The following is a 21,441-nucleotide window of genomic DNA, read 5'->3' as shown; positions in this document are numbered from 1 at the left end:
GGGAAAACAAGTCTCTGTGATAGACATATTATTTATTTTTGGACTTTACAGTTGTCACAGCTACAAGCAAGGTGTAAAAGAAACGGCAGTCTGTATAGCCGGTCAGCGAAACGTTGCCGATCTTCCTCTGGAAAATTTAGGAAGGTCTCCAAAGATATTATCTGTTTGCCAGCGGAATACCCAGAAGAGAATTGCACATACAGGGTTCCACGTGGTAAAGAGAGAGAACAGCTGGCTATGCAGGGACTAGTGGGCAAGATCCTCATACAGTCTTCCTGGAGCTTTGAGAACTTCAGGAGCGAAGTGGTCTCCCTTTTCCGAAAGCATTTTTCATGTTCTGATAATGAGTTTTCATTCAATTTCTTACAGGTAGGTTCAATGTTCAGTAATTACTATATTTTTTTTTTAAATTGAGTAATTGTATTGAAAAAGTTTGTTGAGAACAAACAAAGTAAGAAAAACATATATAATCACTGACAGCAGTATAAGCTCAAACACATAACGCAATGAATATCAGGGTGTGTGGGAATGTATATAAGGAGCATACAATCACATAACCAAGATGCAAAATTGGTGCAGGAAAAATAACTGATCATAAATTGTACAGAACATAACGTATATAGGAGAGATACACAGGGAAGCAGTCAAGACACCCACCAGGCATAGAAATACACAATTAAGAGGTGTATCTGGAGGATTGCAAGGGGGCCCAGACACTATAACATTTGCAGGGGCTTTGGGCCTAATTTAGACCCGATCGCAAAATTGTCTCTAATGGGCAAAACCTTGTGCACTGCAGATGGGGCGATGTAACGTGCAGAGAGAGTTAGATTTGGGTGTGGTGTGTTTAAACTGAAATCTAAATTGCAGTGTAAAAATAAAGCAGCAGGTATTTACCCTGCACAGAAACAAAATAACCCACCCAAATCTAACTCTCTCTGTACATGTTATATATGCCCCCCTCTGCAGTGCACATGGTTGTGCCTATTAGAGAACAATTTTGCTACTGCGATCAGGTGTGAATTAGGCTCTTTTTCTCTTGAGGTACATAAACCGCTCATGAGAAATTATAGCATTAACCAAACCCAACCAAGAAGGGACATGCAGAGCCGTCCAGGTCAGAGCAATACAGACTCTAGGTAACACAAAGAGGTTATTGACAGAGGGCTAATTGAGAGATATATGCAAACCAATTGTTTATGTACATCTCTGATGTTAGCTGAACTGCACATGAGCAGATCGGGTCCTACTTCGGCAGGTGCGGCTCCAGAATTCATTCTTGAAAACGGGGCCATATTGTGCAGAGGTCAATGTCTGCAACTTTAGACACAACTTCATTGGCCCGGGAAGCATGACAACATCGACCATCCTAAGGAACCTGAGGATTACTCAGATGACCGAATTTCACGTAGATAATCCGATGATGCATCAGTAATTATTTTTTTTCAGTAATTATATTTTCTCAAACGTCCTAGAGGATGCTGGGGACTCTAAGGACCATGGGGTATAGACGGGATCCGCAGGAGACATGGGCACACTATAAGACTTTCAATGGGTGTGAACTGGCTCCTCCCTCTATGCCCCTCCTCCAGACCTCAGTTAGACTCTGTGCCCAGGAGTGACTGGACACTCACTAGGGGAGCTCTCCTGAGTTTCTCTAAAAGACTTTGTTAGGTTTTTTATTTTCAGGCAGACCTGCTGGCTACAGGCTCCCTGTATCGTGGGACTGAGGGGAGAGAAGTTAGACCTATTTCTGCTGCGTTCAAGGGCACTGCTTCTTAGGCTACTGGACACCATTAGCTCCAGAGGGTTCGATCACTTGGTGCGCCTAGCTGCTTGTTCCCGGAGCCGCGCCGTCACCCCCCCTCACAGAAGCCAGAAGAAAGAAGCCGGGTGAGTATGTGAAGAACAGAAGACTTCAGTGACGGCAGAAGACTTCAGTAACGGAGGTACATCGCGGCAGTCGCGCTGCGCTCTGTGCTCGCACACACCAACGGCACTCACAGGGTGCAGGGCGCTGGGGGGGAGCGCCCTGGGCAGCAAGTTACTGAGGCTCAAATCCGCTGGAGGAGATGCATATTAGGTGCCTGGGCACCGTGTACGATCCCCCGCCAGTATAAACCAGCGGCCACGCTGCGCGCCATTGTTCACTCGCACAGCAGCTTTGCAAGGGTGCAGGACGCAGGGGAGGGGGGGGGGGGGCGCCCTGGGCCGCAATATGAACCTCTTTGTGGGTGTGATAAAATGTGTATACAGTGCGTGTGCACTGTATACGGACCCCCACCAGCATACAAAGGTATTTTAATAGAGGGGCTGAAGCACGCCGAGTAGGGGCGGGGCTTAGACCTCACACAAAGATTAAGCGCCATTTTCTTCATGTCCCCGCCAAAAGCATGTATATAGTGCACATGAGGGGGGGCACAGTGTGTTAGTGCTATATAGAAGGAAATATGGCACTATATTAGATAATGGGCATGTAATCATGATTTGTGTGCATATATCTCTGTGTGTTCCCTGTCAGATATACCCACTATAGCTTTTTAGTCAACATGTGTCGACATGCGTGAGTGTTCTGTCACAAATGGCTGTGGGGATCACTGTCGGCTTCGCCAACACCTGTTGGTGCTTGATTCGGAGATGCAGTATCAGCAGGTCGGTAGTTGTATGCTTGTTAAAAGTAAACACTGTATGGGAGACACAGTAGTATGTGGGTGGCCCTGTCGGCACCGACTGTTATTACTGGGTGTAATTTAACATGTTGTAACTGCCTTATACCTGTATATATATTTATATGTATGGTACAGGTCCATGTGCCTGTACCTAGTACACAGATATGGTAGTGTATGTGGGGAGGTGTTCTGAAATGATATATGTATACTTCCCTCGGACCTCTCGGGGTTGCAAGAATGTTATTTTGCCTGGTTACTACTCCCTGCTGTCGACGAATACTAGGTTTTCTGTCGACCATAACGTTTCCTGGTAGATCCACAACTGGGGCATTCAGTACATGGTCATACACATTCAGAACACATTAGTGTCAATAGGGACCCGAAGGTTCCGGACAATCCGCTTATATGTATGTTATATATATATATATATATATATATATATATATATATATATATATATATATATATATATATATATATATATATATATATAGTGAACAGCAAGAGACTGTGGCACTCCGGAACTTGAAGAAATAATTTACTAGTTCACATCAAAAAAATGCTGACATGCCTATAGCAGCCAACGTTTCGGTGCTGCAAGCACTGTTGTCAAGGCAGGCATAACGAAATTACAAAGTTGTGATAAATAAGAACACACAAAGACATCTTACCTAAATAGGTGGGAGTCATCTTGCCGCGGGAGAGCCGGGCCCGGCGGGCGCTTCCGTCTGCAACTGATGGCGGAGCGTCACTTCCGGTGACGTCAGCCGGCTTCCGTCCTGGTTACCTAGGCAACCACACTACAGCGTCGCTGTCAGGTTGCCATGGTGCCGGCGTGTTGCCGCTGAGTAATCTCCCCGGCCCTCCACGGGGAAGCTGTGTGGGAATACAAGCATCTCATTAAAGGTGTGTAGAAATAACAAATAACTATTAACAAATAACCACAAACTTTAACGTACCGCAGTGCCCACTGATAGTAACGGGGCTCAATGAGGTAATCCTAAAAACAGGTGAAAACCACCTGCACTAAATCACAGGTCTAAGACAGCAAACTAATGGCAATTCTGGCACAGGGCACCATTTGTAAGGGCGATGAGGGGCAGATGTAAAGAAAGCGAGAGAGAAGTAAGAGCAGGGTGCTAAAAAAGTGGGAAAATAAATGAATAAGAGGGGAAGGGAAGAATGTATTGCTAGGAGCAGCTAGAGAAACAAGAACAAAGGAACAAAGGAAAATAGAAGAGAACGAGAATGTAATAGAGGGGAAAGAGAAGAAAAAAGACGTAAGAAAGAAGTTAGGTGAGAAGTAGAGAAGAAAGAAAAAGAAGAAAGAGGGGACGAGCAAGAGGATGAAAAAAAGAGAGGAGAGAAAGAGAAAAAAGAAAAAGAAGGCAAAAAGGAAGGAGAGAAAGAGAAAAGGAAGCACCAATTGATGATACATATATCTAAACAAAACAAAATGCAGTGTGTGTCTGTCCCAATATTCATGCTATTGACATGTGTATAAGACACAAGTAAAGAGAATAATGGGTTCAATATAAATAACTAACAAGGGTACAGACACATGTCATATGCCTGGTAAAGTCATTAAGCCAATGATCAGCGTTTGTACCACTTGGCTTGACGTCAAGCCAAGTGGTACAAAGAGCGAGCCGAGCACTATGGCCGATAGTGGCATCGGATAAAGAACTACAGTGCTTCAAACAAAAGCGCCCCATGGCTTGTTATACCAGGGGTAGAAATATACAAGATATGGTCGTACATACTGACATTACAGGATTTAAGAAAACACAAGGGGAATCTCACTTCCTTACCAGACCGGCTGGATGTTACAGGTTCTCACATGATCACGGGAAGTGCATTTAAACATCCACATTCGGCTCGTGTCTTTTCTATAAAATATGCTTTATCTTGTTTGTCAACACACGTCATATACATCATTATATGCCCTTGTAATTTATATTTCTCTAACGTCCTAAGTGGATGCTGGGGACTCCGTAAGGACCATGGGGAATAGCGGCTCCGCAGGAGACTGGGCACAAAAGTAAAGCTTTAGAACTACCTGGTGTGCACTGGCTCCTCCCCCTATGACCCTCCTCCAAGCCTCAGTTAGATTTTTGTGCCCGAACGAGAAGGGTGCACACTAGGTGGCTCTCCTGAGCTGCTTAGTGAAAAGTTTAGTTTTAGGTTTTTTATTTTCAGTGAGACCTGCTGGCAACAGGCTCACTGCATCGAGGGACTAAGGGGAGAAGAAGCGAACTCACCTGCGTGCAGAGTGGATTGGGCTTCTTAGGCTACTGGACATTAGCTCCAGAGGGACGATCACAGGCCCAGCCATGGATGGGTCCCAGAGCCGCGCCGCCGGCCCCCTTACAGAGCCAGAAGACAGAAGAGGTCCGGAAAATCGGCGGCAGAAGACGTCCTGTCTTCAACAAGGTAGCGCACAGCACTGCAGCTGTGCGCCATTGCTCTCAGCACACTTCACACTCCGGTCACTGAGGGTGCAGGGCGCTGGGGGGGGGGCGCCCTGAGACGCAATAAAAACACCTTGGATGGCAAAAAATGCATCACATATAGCTCCTGGGCTATATGGATGAATTTAACCCCTGCCAGAATACATAGAAAAACGGGAGATAAGGCCGCCGATAAGGGGGCGGAGCCTATCTCCTCAGCACACTGGCGCCATTTTCCCTCACAGCTCCGTTGGAGGGAAGCTCCCTGGCTCTCCCCTGCAGTCACTACACTACAGAAAGGGTTAAAAAAGAGAGGGGGGGGCACTAATTACGCGCAGTATTAAAGATACAGCAGCTATAAGGGGAAAAACACTTATATAAGGTTATCCCTGTATATATATATATAGCGCTCTGGTGTGTGCTGGCATACTCTCCCTCTGTCTCCCCAAAGGGCTAGTGGGGTCCTGTCCTCTATCAGAGCATTCCCTGTGTGTGTGCTGTATGTCGGTACGTTTGTGTCGACATGTATGAGGAGAAAAATGATGTGGAGACACGGAGCAGATTGCCTGTAATAGTGATGTCACCCCCTAGGGGGTCGACACCTGAGTGGATGAACTGTTGAAAGGAATTACGTAACAGTGTCAGCTCTGTATAAAAGACAGTGGTTGACATGAGACAGCCGGCTACTCAGCTTGTGCCTGTCCAGACGTCTCATAGGCCGTCAGGGGCTCTAAAGCGCCCGTTACCTCAGATGGCAGATATAGACGCCGACACGGATACTGACTCCAGTGTCGACGGTGAAGAGACAAATGTGACTTCCAGTAGGGCCACACGTTACATGATTGAGGCAATGAAAAATGTTTTACACATTTCTGATAATACGAGTACCACCAAAAAGGGGTATTATGTTCGGTGAGGAAAAACTACCTGTAGTTTTCCTGAATCTGAGAAATTAAATGAGGTGTGTGATGATGCGTGGTTTTCCCCCGATAACAACTGATAATTTCAAAAATGTTATTGGCATTATATCCTTTCCCACCAGAGGTTAGGGTGCGTTGGGAAACACCCCCTAGGGTGGATAAAGCGCTCACACGCTTGTAAGAACAAGGGCTCTACCCTCTCCTGAGATGGCCGCCCTTAAGGATCCTGCTGATAGAAAGCAGGAGGGCATCCTAAAAGGTATTTACACACATACTGGTGTTATACTGCGACCAGCAATCGCCTCAGCCTGGATGTGCAGTGCTGGGTTGGCGTGGTCGGATTCCCTGACTGAAAATATTGATACCCTAGATAGGGACAGTATATTATTGCCTATAGAGCATTTAAAAGATGCATTTCTATATATGCGTGATGCACAGCGGAATATTTGCCGACTGGCATCAAGTCTAAGTGCGTTGTTCATTTCTACCAGTAGAGGGTTATGGACACGACAGTGGTCAGGTGATGCGGATTCCAAACGGCATTTGGAAGTATTGCCTTATTAAGGGGAGGAGTTATTTGGGGTCGGTCTTTCAGACCTGGTGGCCACGGCAACAGCTGGGAAATCCACGTTTGTACCCCAGGTCGCCTCTCAACATGAGAAGACGCCGTATTATCAGGCGCAGTCTTTTCGTGGGCAAGCGGGCAAAAGGTTCCTCATTTCTGCCCCGTGACAGAGGGAGAGGAAAAAGGCTGCAGAAATCAGCCAGTTCCCAGGAACAGAAACCCTCTCCCGCCTCTGCCAAGCCCTCAGTATGACGCTGGGGCTTTACAAGCAGAATCAGGCACGGTGGGGGCCCGTCTCAATGAATTTCAGCGCGCAGTGGGCTCACTCGCAAGTAGACCCCTGGATCCTTCAGGTGATATCTCAGGGGTACAAATTGGAATTCGAGACGTCTCCCCCTCGCCGTTTCCTAAAGTCGGCTTTACCGATGTCTCCTTCTGACAGGGAGACAGTTTTGGAAGCCATTCACAAGCTGTATTCCCAGCAGGTGATAATCAAGGTACCCCTCCTGCAACAGGGAACGGGGTATTATTCCACACTGTTGTGGTACCGAAGCCGGACGGCTCGGTGAGACCGATTCTAAATCTAAAATCTTTGAACACTTACATACAGAGGTTCAAATTCAAGATTGAGTCACTCAGAGCAGTGATTGCGAACCTGGAAGAAGAGGACTACATGATGTCTCGGGACATCAAGGATGCTTACCTTCATGTCCCAATTTACCCTTCTCACCAAGGGTACCTCAGGTTTATGGTACAGAACTGTCACTATCAGTTTCAGACGCTGCCGTATGGATGGTCCACGGCACCCCGGGTCTTTACCAAGGTAATGGCCGAAATGATGATACTCCTTCGAAGGAAGGGAATTTTAGTTATCCCTTACTTGGACGATTCCCTGATAAGGGTAAGATCCAGGGAACAGTTGGAGGTCGGTGTAGCACTATCTCAGGTAGTGTTGCGGCAGCACGATTGGATTCTCAATATTCCAAAATCGCAGCTGATTCCGACGACTCGTCTTCTGTTCTTAGGGATGATCCTGGACACAGTTCAGAAAAAGGTGTTTCTCCCGGAGGAGAAAGTCAGGGAGTTATCCGAGCTAGTCGGGAACCTCCTATAACCGAGCCAAGTCTCAGTACATCAATGAGATGGTTCTGGGAAAAATGGTGGCTTCCTATGAAGCAATCCCATGCGGCAGATTCCACGCAAGAACTTTCCAGTGGGACCTGCTGGACAAATGGTCTGGGTCGCATCTTCAGATGCATCAGCGGATAACCCTGTCACCAAGCACAAGGGTGTCTCTCCTGTGGTGGTTGCAGAGTGCTCATCTTCTAGAGGGCCGCACATTCAGGACTGGGTCCTGGTGACCACGGATGCCAGCCTGCGAGGCTGGGGAGCAGTCACACAGGGAAGGAAGTTCCAGAGCTTATGGTCAAGCCTGGAGACATCACTTCACATTAATATCCTGAAGCTAAGGGCCATTTACAATGCTCTAAGCTCAGCAAGACCTCTGCTTCAAGGTCACCCGGAGTTGATCCATTCGGACAACATCACGGCAGTCACCCACGTAAACAGACAGGGTGACACAAGAAGCAGAAGGGCAATGGCAGAAGCTGCAAGGATTCTTCGCTGGGCGGAAAATCATGTGATAGCACTGTCAGCAGTATTCATTCCGGGAGTGGACAACTGGGAAGCAGACTTCCTCAGCAGACACGACCTCCACCCGGGAGAGTGGGGACTTCACCCAGAAGTCTTCCACATGTTTATAAAACTCGACAAGTATTGCGCCAGGTCAAGGGACCCTCAGGCAATAGCTGTAGACGCTCTGGTAACACAGTGGGTGTACCAGTCAGTGTATGTGTTCCCTCCTCTGCCTCTCATAACCAAGGTACTGAGAATTATAAGATGGAGAGGAGTAAGCACTATATTCGTGGCTCCGGATTGGCCAAGAAGGACTTGGTAACCGGAACTTCAAGAGATGCTCACAGAGGATCCGTGGCCTCTACCTCTAAGAAGGGACCTGCTCCAGCAAGGACCCTGTCTGTTCCAAGACTTACCGCGGCTGCGTTTAACGGCATGGCGGTTGAACGCCGGATCCTGAAGGAAAAAGGCATTCCGGATGAAGTCATCCCTATCCTGATCAAAGCCAGGAAAGATATAACCGCAAAACATTATCACCGCATTTGGCGAAAATGTTGCGTGGTGCGAGGCCAGTAAGGCCCCGACGGAGGAATTTTCAACTAGGTCGATTCCTACATTTCCTGCAAACAGGAGTGTCTATGGGCCTGAAATGGGGGTCCATTAAGGTTCAAATTTCGGCCCTGTCAATTTTCTTCCAAAAAGAACTAGCTTCAGTCCCTGAAGTTCAGACGTTTGTGAAAGGGGTACTGTATATACAGCCTCCTTTTGTGCCTCCAGTGGCACCTTGGGATCTAAATGTAGTTTTTGGGTTCTAAAAGTCACATTGGTTTGAACCACTTAAATATGTGGAGTTAAAATATCTCACATGGAAACTGGTCATGCTGTTTGCCCTGGCCTGGGCCAGGTGCGTGTCAGAATTGGCGGCTTTATCCTGTAAAAGCCCTCATCTGATTTTCCATTCGGACAGGGCGGAATTGAGGACTTGTCCTCAGTTTCTCCCTAAGGTGGTTTTCAGCGTTTCACCTGAATCAACCTATTGTGGTGCCTGCGGCTACTAGGGACTTGGAGGACTCCAAGTTGCTAGACGTTGTCAGAGCCCTGGAAATATAGGTTTCCAGGACGGCTGGAGTCAGAAAATCTGACTCGTTGTTTATTCTGTATGCACCCAAAAAGCTGGGTGCTCCTGCTTCTAAGCAGACTATTGCTCGTTGGATTTGTAGTACAATTCAGCTTGCACATTCTGTGACAGGCCTGCCACAGCCAAAATCTGTAAAAGCCCATTCCACAAGGAAGGTGGGCTCATCTTGGGCGGCTGCCCGAGGGGTCTCGGCTTTACAACTTTGCCGAGCAGCTACTTGGTCAGGAGCAAATACGTTTGTAAAATTCTACAAATTTGATACCCTGGCTGAGGAGGACCTGGAGTTCTCTCATTTGGTGCTGCAGAGTCATCCGCACTCTCCCGCCCGTTTGGGAGCTTTGGTATAATCCCCATGGTCCTTACGGAGTCCCCAGCATCCACTTAGGACGTTAGAGAAAATAAGAATTTACTTACCGATAATTCTATTTCTCGTAGTCCGTAGTGGATGCTGGGCGCCCATCCCAAGTGCGGATTGTCTGCAATACTGGTACATAGTTATTGTTACCAAAAAATCGGGTTATTGCTGTAGTGAGCCATCTTTTCTAGAGGCTCCTCTGTTATCATGCTGTTAACTGGGTTTAGATCACAAGTTATATGGTGTGATTGGTGTGGCTGGTATGAGTCTTACCCGGGATTCAAAATCCTTCCTTATTGTGTACGCTCGTCCGGGCACAGTATCCTAACTGAGGCTTGGAGGAGGGTCATAGGGGGAGGAGCCAGTGCACACCAGGTAGTTCTAAAGCTTTACTTTTGTGCCCAGTCTCCTGCGGAGCCGCTATTCCCCATGGTCCTTACGGAGTCCCCAGCATCCACTACGGACTACGAGAAATAGAATTATCAGTAAGTAAATTCTTATTTATGTGGGCAAAACCACTCGCACTGTTCGCGAACGCATGGCTCTCCATCGCTCTTCAATCAACAAAGCCCTTAAAACTAAGGTGGCAGAACAACCCGTGGCACGACACTTTCTACAGGCGGGCCACACATTAGCTCAGTTTAAACGTATTCTTATTGACCACATCCCAGTGGCGTTAAGGGGTGGGGACCGTGATGGAAAATTGCTCAAATGTGAAAGCAGGTGGATCCACACCCTCAATACAGTATTCCCATGTGGCATGAATGAACGTCTCAACTGGACTGTGTTTGGAGAACGCTGATCATTGGCTTAATGACTTTACCAGGCATATGACATGTGTCTGTACCCTTGTTAGTTATTTATATTGAACCCATTATTCTCTTTACTTGTGTCTTATACACATGTCAATAGCATGAATATTGGGACAGACACACACTGCATTTTGTTTTGTTTAGATATATGTATCATCAATTGGTGCTTCCTTTTCTCTTCCTCTCCTTCCTTTTTGCCTTCTTTTTCTTTTTTCTCTTTCTCTCCTCGCTTTTTTTCATCCTCTTGCTCGTCCCCTCTTTCTTCTTTTTCTTTCTTCTCTACTTCTCACCTAACTTCTTTCTTACGTCCTTTTTCTTCTCTTTCCCCTCTATTACATTCTCGTTCTCTTCTATTTTCCTTTGTTCCTTTGTTCTTGTTTCTCTAGCTGCTCCTAGCAATACATTCTTCCCTTCCACTCTTATTCATTTATTTTCCCACTTTTTTAGCACCCTGCTCTTACTTCTCTCTCGCTTTCTTTACATCTGCCCCTCATCGCCCTTACAAATGGTGCCCTGTGCCAGAATTGCAATTAGTTTGCTGTCTTAGACCTGTGATTTAGTGCAGGTGGTTTTCACCTGTTTTTAAGATTACCTCATTTAGCCCCGTTACTATCAGTGGGCACTGCGGTATGTTAAAGTTTGTGGTTATTTGTTAATAGTTATTTGTTATTTCTTCACACCTTTAATGAGATGCTTGTATTCCCACACAGCTTGCCCCGTGGAGGGCCGGGGAGATTACTCAGCGGCAACACGCCGGCACCATAGCAACCTGACAGCGACGCTGTAGTGTGGTTGCCTAGGTAACCAGGACGGAAGCCGGCTGACGTCACCGGAAGTGACGCTCCGCCATCAGTTGCAGACGGAAGCGCCCGCCGGGCCCGGCTCTCCCGCGGCAAGATAACTCCCACATATTTAAGTAAGATGTCTTTGTGTGTTCTTATTTATCACAACTTTGTAATTTCGTTATGCCTGCCTTGCCAACTGTGCTTGCGGCACCGAAACGTAGGCTGCTATAGGCATGTGAGCATTTTTTTGATGTGAACTAGTAAATTATTTCTTCAAGTTCCGGAGTGCCACAGTCTCTTGCTGTTCACTATCCATATCTTACTGAAGGTACCCACCAGATGAAGTTAAGCTACGAGTGACGGTTCTACCTCAAGTTTATATATATATATATATATATATATATTTAGGATATGTGCGGAATTGTGTATTACATTATGTATATTCATATTATGATTTATATTGAATGCTGAAGTAATAGTATTCCTTCTCATGTGCTGGTCGCTCTGTTGATAAAGCTAGGTCGGCCGTGTCAAGTTGGTCTCAGATCCTCTCAAGGAGTCCGAATGTATATTCTTTTCCCGCCGCTGATAGAATACTGCGAAAGTCAACTCCTGGTCGACACGGGGCCCTGTCACAAAGGATCTCGTATACAGGAAGCTAAGTGATATTTTATTTCTATGCTTTGAGCTTATTTGCATTACATGCACATGTGGGAGTGTTTATATTCGGAAAGGTATCCGATAGAATTAACCTAAAGAGAGTAGAGGTTGTTCCTACTGTTGGTTCTTCTCTATAACATTGCAGCGGCTGCCGTACGTATACAGGAGGTGTGGCTGGAGGAATGCTGAGGCTGACTCAGAGAGATACTGGAGTTTTTCCCTGGGACGGTGTACCGCTGTTTGGGGATGCCTCAGTTCAGTGAATCCCGGCGGATACAGCTGGTAAATCTAACTTAGTGAGTTAGTCTCCTTCACAACGGTTGGTGACGCATTCTTTTGTGGGATGCAGTCGTTTTAACCGGTTCGATACCGTTCTTTTTTCCTTTTCTGTGCAGACAGTGGAAGGTGAAAAGGTAAGAGTTCTGCAGCCTTGTTAGGTTCGCAGAAGCGGATGTCGTTTTCTGTTTCTACCACATCCATCACATGTTGCGGAGTCTATCTGGCTGGAGGCCACTCTGGTGGGAACTCGTCTACTACTTTTCAGTCAGTCCGGGATTAGACTAGGACCTGTGAGTAAATTATAGAATCCAAAAGGGCATTCTGGCGTTACAGATGTTTCCCCTCGCTGATTTTTCTAATAGATCTTGCCGTTTCCCCTCTGGAAGGGGAGGTAGTACGCGACGCCATACCAAATGTGGGTGGATGTCCAGGATTGTCTTTACCATTTCACCGGAGTGATGGCAGTGGGATGGTATTCTTTCAATAGTAAGAGCCATTGTGGTTCTGTACTGGGACACTCTCCTGATTAAGGCGAGGTCAAGACACCAGTGGTGCAAATCGTTGTTTTCTCTCTGACTGTTCTTCAACACAGGGGAAGGCTGTTATTCCCAACGACGCAGACGTCGGAGGTGGGTATCAGATTAGATACGGAACGGTTAAAGTTCTGTGGGTTCCTGTGGAAAGAGGTCTGAGGATCTGGAGTCGGATCAGATTTGCAGTGACAATCCATCAATATGTTCCGTTGATGAAGATCGGTGCGGCCTAGGAGGCTTTTTCAGTGAGCAGGTCGAATGCCAGAGTGGTTTCCACGGGGCCAGTTGGAAATGTGGTCCGGATCTCACCTGCGCATGCACTGGAATATAATCCTAATGGCCAGGTTTTCGCTCCTGTGGTGTCGGCTCGGTTCTCACCTCCTAGAGGGACGAAGGTTCAGAATACAGGATGAGATCCTGGTGTCCATGCATGCAGATCTCCGAGACTGGGGAACAGTCCTTGCAAGGGAAGTAGTTCCAGAGGAAAAGGTCGAGCTGGAAGGCTTGTCTGCAATAAGCTTTCTTGAATTAAGAGCTATTTTCAGTGAACATATTCTTCATGATCTGCCCGTGTTAATTCTGTCGAACGACTTGACAGCAGTGGTGTACGTAAGCCGCTAAGGCAGAACAAGAAGCAAAGCGACAATGGCAGATGCCGAAAAAGTTTTCCGCTGTGTGGAAAGACTGGTAAATGCTATATTAGCAGTCTTCTTTCCAGATGTGACCGTCTGGGAAATAGATTCCTCTGCAGACGCGATCCCCATCCGAAAGAAATACGGTAGTCATAGAGAAGTTTTCGCTGAGGCGACAAGTCGTTGAGGAGTGCCTCAATTGGACATGTTGGCGTCTCGCCTCAACGAGAGATCTCAGAGATATTGTTCCAGGTCGGAGGACACTCAAGCTATAGCAGTGGACGTCCTCGGGACACCTTGGGTGTTTTCAGTTGGTCTATGTGTCCCCCCCGGTTTCACTCTTCTGAAGGGGATAAACGTAAGAAGAACAAAGGTTCAGGGGATCCTCATTGTTCCGGTCTAAACGAGGAGGGCTTGGTATCCAGTTCTTCAAGATTTACTCATAGAAAATTCCTGGCCTCTTCCTCTACGTGAGGAACTGTTGCAACAAGAACCGGGCGTGTATCAAAACTTACCGCGGCTGCGTTTGACGGCGTGGCGGTTGAACAGCATATCCTTACCAGAAAGGATATTCCCAGTGAAGTCCACACTTCTTCGGACTAGAAAAGAAGTAACGGCAAAGCCTTACCATCGGGTTTGGAGAATATGTGGGTCTTGGTGTGACTCCAAGAAGGCTACTACGGAAGTTTTCAACTGGGTCGTTCTTCTCCATTCTTTGCACGCAGGTGTGGGTGCAGGCCTAAAGTTAGGCTCCATTTCAGTGCGGTTTTGGCCTTGTAAATTTTCTTTCAAGGAAGAATTGGCAACCTTTCCGGAAGTTCGGACCTTTGTGGAAGGAGTACTGCACATCCAACCTCCATTTGTGCCCCCATTGGCACCGTGGGACCTTGACGTGGTGTTGCGTTTTCTTGTGTCAAAATGTTTGGAACCTTTATGAAAGGTTGTGTTAAAGTTTCTCTCTTGGAGAGTGGTCATGCTTTTGGCTTTGGCGTCCGCAGGGCGGATGTCGGAAGTAGCGGCTGGGTCTCACAAGAGCCCCTGTTTGATCTTCCAAGTGGATAGAGTGGAATTGAGAACTCGGATAATAGTTCTGCCAAAAGTGGTTTCGGTGTTTCGCAGAAACCTGCCTATTTGATGCCTGTGGTTGCTTAAGCATTGGCTGATTCAAGGTCTCTCGATGTAGTCAGGCTTTGAATATTTATGTCGCCAATTTGGCTCAGATTGGGGAATCAGAGGCTCGGTTTGTCCAGTATGCCCCAGCGTGATTAGGGCGCCTGCGTCTCTGCAGTCTGTTACACGCTAGATCTGTGATACGATTCGGCGTGCTCGTTCTACGGCTGGATTGCCGTTACCGAAGTCGGTGGTGACCCATTCTGCTAGGTAGATGGGCGCTTCTTGGGCGGATGCCCGAGGAGTCTCGCCGGTTCAATTTTGCCGAGCGGATACTTGGTCGGGTTCAAACACTTTGGCTAAGCTATACAAGTTTGATACCCTGGCTGATGGGGATCTCATGTTTGCTCAATCGGTGCTGCAGAGTCGTACGCACTCTCCCGCCCGGTCTGGAGCTTTGGTATAAACCCCATGGTCCTTACGGAGTCCCCAGCATCCTCTAGGACGTTTGAGAAAATAGGATTTTAATACCTACCAGTAAATCCTTTTCTCTTAGTCCGTAGAGGATGCTGGGCGCCCGTCCCAGTGCGTACTGTGTCTGCAGTTATTGGTTATGGTTACACTCTTGTAGTGGTTCTTTTTTATCAGGCTGTTGCTGACGTTGTGCATGCCATGGCATGCGGTGTCTTATTATTGGTTGTGTTGACACACTGGTTGTGTTACATATTCTCTCAGCATGTGGCTGTGTATTGTTCATGCCGTGGGCTGGTGTTCTTTTGAATGCCACGTTCTGAGGTATGTTCGTGGTGTGAGCTGGTATGACACTCACCGTGTTTAAACAATAAATCTTTCCTTGAAATGTCCGTCTCCCTGGGCACAGTTTTCTACCTGAGGTCTGGAGGAGGAGCATAGAGGGAGGAGCCAGTTCACACCCATTGAAAGTCTTATAGTGTGCCCATGCCTCCTGCGGATCCCGTCTATACCCCATGGTCCTTACGGAGTCCCCAGCATCCTCTACGGACTAAGAGAAAAGGATTTACTTACTGGTAGGTATTAAAATCCTATTTTCTCTTACGTCCTAGAGGATGCTGGGGACTCCAAAAGGACCATGGGGTATAGACGGGATCCGCAGGATCCTGGGCACACTGAAAAGACTTTAACTGGGTGTGAACTGGCTCCTCCCTCTATGCCCCTCCTCCAGACCTCAGTTAGACTTTGTGCCCAGGACTGACTGGACACTCACTAGGGGAGCTCTCCTGAGTTTCTCTGGAATAGACTTTGTTAGGTTTTTTATTTTCAGGGAGACCTGCTGGCTACAGGCTCCCTGCAGCGTGGGAGTGAGGGGAGAGAAGCAGGAGGGCTTCTCGGCTACTGGACACCATTAGCTCCAGAGGGTTCGATCACTTGGTGCGCCTAGCTGCTTGTTCCTGGAGCCACGCCATCACCCCCCTCACAGAAGCCAGAAGAAAGAAGTCGGGTGAGTATGCAGAAGACAGAAGACTTCAGTGACGGCAGAAGACTCCAGTAACGAGGTACAGCACAGCGGTAGCGCTGCGCTCCATGCTCCCACACACTTCACCAACGGCACTCACAGGGTGCAGGGCGCTGGGGGGGGGGGAGCGCCCTGGGCAGCATATTACTGGGTCTGGGAGCTGGCAGAAGGCAGTTCGGTGCCTCGGCACCGTTTTTCAACCGCTGCCGGCATTTTCTTATTTTAAAATTTAGCGGGCTGAAGCGCGCCGGGAAGGGGCAGGGCTTAGCCGCACAGCTCGTCAGCGCCATTTTCTCTACTCTATGCCACTGCAGAGAATGCTGGCCCGGGACCTCCAAGCTCCTCTAAAAGTAACAGGGAGCTGATCGGGGGGGGGGGGGGGGGGCACAGTTATTGGTGCATAATCAATAGCAGCGCTGTCAAGATATATTTCTCTAACGTCCTAGAGGATGCTGGGACTCCGCAGGAGACATGAGCACTTTAAGAAAGACTTTGACTCTGGGTGTGCACTGGCTCCTCCCTCTATGCCCCTCCTCCAGACCTCAGTTTGATACTGTGCCCAGAGGAGCTGGGTGCATTTCAGGAGCTCTCCTGAGTTTCCTGTAAGAAAGCATTTTTGTTAGGTTTTTTATTTTCAGGGAGCCTGCTGGCAACAGACTCCCTGCATCGAGGGACTGAGGAGAGAGAAACAGACCCACTTCTCTGAGTTTCAGGGCTCTGTTTCTTATGCTACTGGACACCATTAGCTCCAGAGGAAGTCAGAACACAGGTCTCACCCTGGAGTTCGTCCCGGAGCCGCGCCGCCGTCCTCCTCACAAAGCCGGAAGATAGAAGCCGGGTGAGTATGAGAGGAAAAGATCTTCAGAGGCGGCAGAAGACTTCATTGATCTTCACTGAGGTAACGCACAGCACTGCAGCTGTGCGCCATTGCTCCCATACACCTCACAAACGGCAGTCACTGTAAGGGTGCAGGGCGCAGGGAGGGGCGCCCTGGGCAGCAATATAAACCTCTTATTTGGCAAAAGAGAGCATATATACAGCTGGACACTGTATATATGCATGAGCCCCCGCCAATTTTACACTTTTAGCGGGACTGAAGCCCGCCGCCGAGGGGGAGGGGCTTCTCCCTCAGCACTCACCAGCGCCATGTTTTTCTCCACAGCACCGCTGAGAGGAAGCTCCCCGGACTCTCCCCTGCTTATACCACGGTAGAAGAGAGGGTTTTAAAGAAGAGGGGGGGCACATAATTCGGCGCAGATAATAATAACAGCGCTACGGGGTAAACATTAAATTGCTGTGTTTTACCTGGGTCATATTGCGCTGGGGTGTGTGCTGGCATACTCTCTCTCTGTCCCTCCATAGGGCCTTGTGGGGGAACGGTCTTCAGTAGAGCATTCCCTGAGTGTGTGGTGTGTCGGTACGTGTGTGTCGACATGTCTGAGGTAAAAGGCCCCCCTAAGGAGGAGATGGAGCAAATGTGTGTGTGTGTGGTGTCTCCGTCGACAACGCCGACGCTAGATTGGATATGTGAAATTAAGTGCTAAAATGAATTTATTACACAAAAGACTAGAGAACAGACAGGGAATCTACCCATGTCTGTCCCTATGTCACAGAGACCTTCAGAGTCTCACAGCGCTCACTATCCAAAATAATAGACACAGATATCGACACGGAGTCTGACTCCAGTGTCGACTACGATAATGCAAAGTACAGCCAAAACTGGCAGAAAAGTATTCAATATATGATTGTTGTAATAAAAGATGTTTTGCATATCACTGATGACTCATCTGTCCCTGACACGAGGGTACACATGTTTAAGGGGAAGAAAGCTGAGGTAAATTTCCCTCCTCTCATGAGGAAAAAGAGCGGGAATCTCCAGACAAGAAGCTGCAGCTTCCCAAAAAGAATTCTCAGGGAGTATCCTTTCCCTAATGGGGCCAGGATACGATGGGAATCTTCCCCTAGGGTGTACAAGGCATTGACACGTTTACCCAAAAGGTAGCGCTGACTTTACAGCTATCCTCAGGGATCCTGCAGATAGCATGCAGTAAAAGTACTTTGAAGTCCGTTTACACACATTCTGGTACACTACTCAGACCGGCGATTGTGTCGGCATGGGGTTATAGCGCTGTAGCAGCGTAGACAGATACCTTATGTGTAAAAGATGTATAGTATATATATATATAAGACATGCCCAAAGGGACGTTAGTCTACTGGGTTCTATAGTCAACGCTATGTCGATTTCTGCTAGACGTGTCCTGTGGAACATGCAATGGACAGGTGATGCTGACTAAAAGAGGCATATGGAGTTGTTGCTTTACAAGGGTGAGGAATTGTTCGGAGAGGGCCTCTCGGATCTCGTCTCCACGGCTACGGCAGGTAAATCAAATTTTTTGCCATATATTCCCTCAAAATCTAAGAAAGCGCCTCATTATCAAATGCAGTCCTTTCGTTCCAATAAAAACAAGAGAGCACGTGGATCGTTCTTTCTTGCCAGAGGTAAGGGCAGAGGGAAAAAGCTGCACAACACAGCTAGTTCCCAGGAGCAGAAGTCCTCCCCGGCCTCTGCTAAATCCACCGCATGATGCTGGGGCTCCCTAAGGGAGACAGCTCCTGTGGGGGCACGTCTTCGACTGTTCAGCCACGTCTGGGTCCACTCACAGGTGGATCCATGGGCAATAGAAATTGTTTCCCAGGATTACAAGCTGGAATTCGAAGAGTGCCTCCTCGCCGGTTTTTCAAATCGGCCCTACCGAAACAACCCCTGGAAAGGGAGAGAGTGTTACATGCGATTCACAAATTGTGTCTGCAACAAGTGGTGGTAGAGGTTCCCCTGCTTCAAAGAGGGCAGGGGTACTACTCAACTCTGTTTGTGGTTCCGAAACCGGACGGTTCGGTCAGACCCATTTTAAATTTAAAATCCCTGAACCTTTACTTAAAACAGTTCAAGATGGAATCACTCAGGGCGGTCATCGCCAGCCTAGAAGGGGGAGATTTTTTGGTATCTCTGGAGATTTGCGGTACAGGATTGTCATTACTAATTTCAGACGTTGCCGTTTGGGCTTTCCACTGCCCCGAGAATTTTCACCAAGGTAATGGCAGAAATGATGGTGCTCCTGCGCAAGCAGGGTGTCACAATTATCCCGTACTTGGACGATCTCCTCATAAAAGCGAGATCACGGGAGAAGTTGCTGAGCAGCGTATCACTTTCACTGAATGTGTTACAGCGACACGGATGGATTCTCAATATTCCAAAGTCGCAGCTGAATCCTACAACTCGTCTGCCCTTCTTGGGCATGATTCTGGACACAGACCAGAAAAGGGTTTTTCTTCCGAAGGGAAAACCGTAGGAACTCATGACTCTAGTCATGAACTTGTTGAAACCAAAACAAGTGTCAGTAAATCATTGCACTCAAGTTCTGGGAAAGATGGTGGCAACATACGAAGCCATTCCATATGGCAGATTCCATGCAAGGGCCTTCCAATGGGACCTATTGGACAAATGGTCCGGGTCGTATCTGCAATTGCATCAGCGGATCACCCTGTCATCCAGGGCCAGAGTATCTCTCCTGTGGTGGCTAAACAGTGCTCACCTTCTAGAGGGCCGCAGGTTCGGCATTCAGGACTGGATCCTGGTGACCATGGACGCGAGCCTCCGAGGTTGGGGAGCGGTCGCACAGGGAAGAAATTTCCAAGGACTTTGGTCAAGTCAAGAGACTTGTCTTCACATCAACGTCCTGGAACTGAGGGCTATATACAACGCCCTACGTCAAGCGGAGATCTTACTTCGCAATCGACCAGTTCTGATCCAGTCAGACAACATCACCGCAGTAGCTCATGTAAACCGCCAAGGCGGCACAAGGAGCAGAGTGGCAATGGCGGAAGCCACCAGAGTTCTTCACTGGGCGGAGAATCATGTAAGCGCTCTGTCAGCAGTGTTCATTCCGGGAATGGACAACTGGGAAGCAGACTTCCTCAGCAGACACGCTCTGCCTTCGGGAGAGTGGGGACTTCATCAGGAAGTCTTCGCGCAGATTGCAAGTCGGTGGGGACTACCCCAAATAGACATGATGACATCCCGTCTCAACAAAAAGCTACAAAGGTATTGCGCCAGGTCAAGAGACCCTCAGGCGGTAGCTGTGGACGCCCTAGTGACACCGTGGGTGTTCCAGTCGGTATATGTGTTTCCTCCTCTTCCTCTCATACCCAAGGTGTTGAGGATAAGAAGAAAAAAGAGGAGTGAGAACAATTCTCATTGTTCCAGATTGGCCACGAAGGACCTGGTATCCGGATCTGCAAGAAATGCTCACAGAAGATCCGTGGCCTCTTCCTCTAAGGCAGGACTTGTTACAACAAGGTCCCTGTCTGTTCCAAGACTTACCGCAGCTGCGTTTGACGGCATGGCGGTGGAACGCCGGATCCTAGCGGAAAAAGGTATTCCGGATGAGGTCATTCCTACGCTAATAAAGGCTAGGAAGGACGTGACATCTAAACATTATCACCGAATATGGCGAAAATATGTTGCTTGGTGTGAGGCCAGGAATGCTCCTACGGAAGAATTCCACCTAGGCCGTTTTCTTCACTTCCTACAAACAGGAGTGAATTTGGGCCTAAAATTAGGCTCCATTAATAGTTCAGATTTCGGCCTTATCCATTTTCTTTCAAAAGGAATTGGCCTCATTACCTGAAGTACAGACTTTTGTGAAGGGAGTACTGCATATTCAGCCTCCTTTTGTACCTCCGGTGGAGCCTTGGGACCTTAACGTGGTGTTAAGTTTCCTTAAGTCACATTGGTTTGAACCACTTAAGACAGTGGGGTTGAAATATCTCACCTGGAAGGTTGTCATGTTGTTAGCCTTGGCTTCGGCTAGGCATGTTTCGGAAATGGCGGCTTTATCACATAAAAGCCCCTATCTGGTTTTCCATATGGATAGAGCGGAATTGCGGACCCGTCCTCAATTCCTGCCTAAGGTGGTCTCATCCTTTCATATGAACCAACCTATTGTCGTGCCTGTGGCTACGCGTGACTTGGAGGATTCTGAGTCCCTTGATGTGGTCAGGGCTTTGAAAATTTACGTGGCCAGAACGGCTAGGATCAGAAAAACAGAAGCACCGTTTGTCCTGTATGCAGCCAACAAGGTTGGCAGCACTGCTTCAAAGCAGACTATTGCTCGCTGGATCTGGAACACGATTCAGCAGGCGCATTCTACGGCAGGATTGCCGTTACCAAAATCGGTTAAGGCCCATTCGACTAGGAAGGTGGGCTCGTCTTGGGCGGCTGCCCGAGGGGTCTCGGCACTACAGCTGTGCCGAGCTGCTACTTGGTCGGGGTCAAACACCTTTGCAAAGTTCTATAAGTTTGATACCCTGGCTGATGAGGACCTCCTGTTTGCTCAATCGGTGCTG

The 21,441-nt window shown here is 48.0% G+C and overlaps 1 protein-coding gene across 6 annotated transcripts in view; it reads left to right on the top strand.

The window, feature by feature from the left end:
• The window catches only part of LOC134925082 (multifunctional protein ADE2-like), a 203,381-nt gene that overhangs the window by 79,676 nt on the left and 102,264 nt on the right, over positions 1-21,441 (top strand). For all 6 annotated transcript variants that reach the window (XM_063920889.1, XM_063920893.1, XM_063920890.1 and 3 more), the window contains one exon: positions 52-369. In XM_063920889.1, coding sequence (XP_063776959.1) covers positions 52-369 — 318 coding nt within the window. The remainder of the gene's footprint in view (positions 1-51; positions 370-21,441) is intronic.

This window comes from Pseudophryne corroboree, chromosome 1 (assembly GCF_028390025.1).
Source record: "Pseudophryne corroboree isolate aPseCor3 chromosome 1, aPseCor3.hap2, whole genome shotgun sequence".
NCBI classification, from domain to species: domain Eukaryota; kingdom Metazoa; phylum Chordata; class Amphibia; order Anura; family Myobatrachidae; genus Pseudophryne; species Pseudophryne corroboree.
The sequence above is the reverse complement of the archived record's forward strand: the minus strand, read 5'-3'. Positions and strand labels throughout refer to the sequence as shown.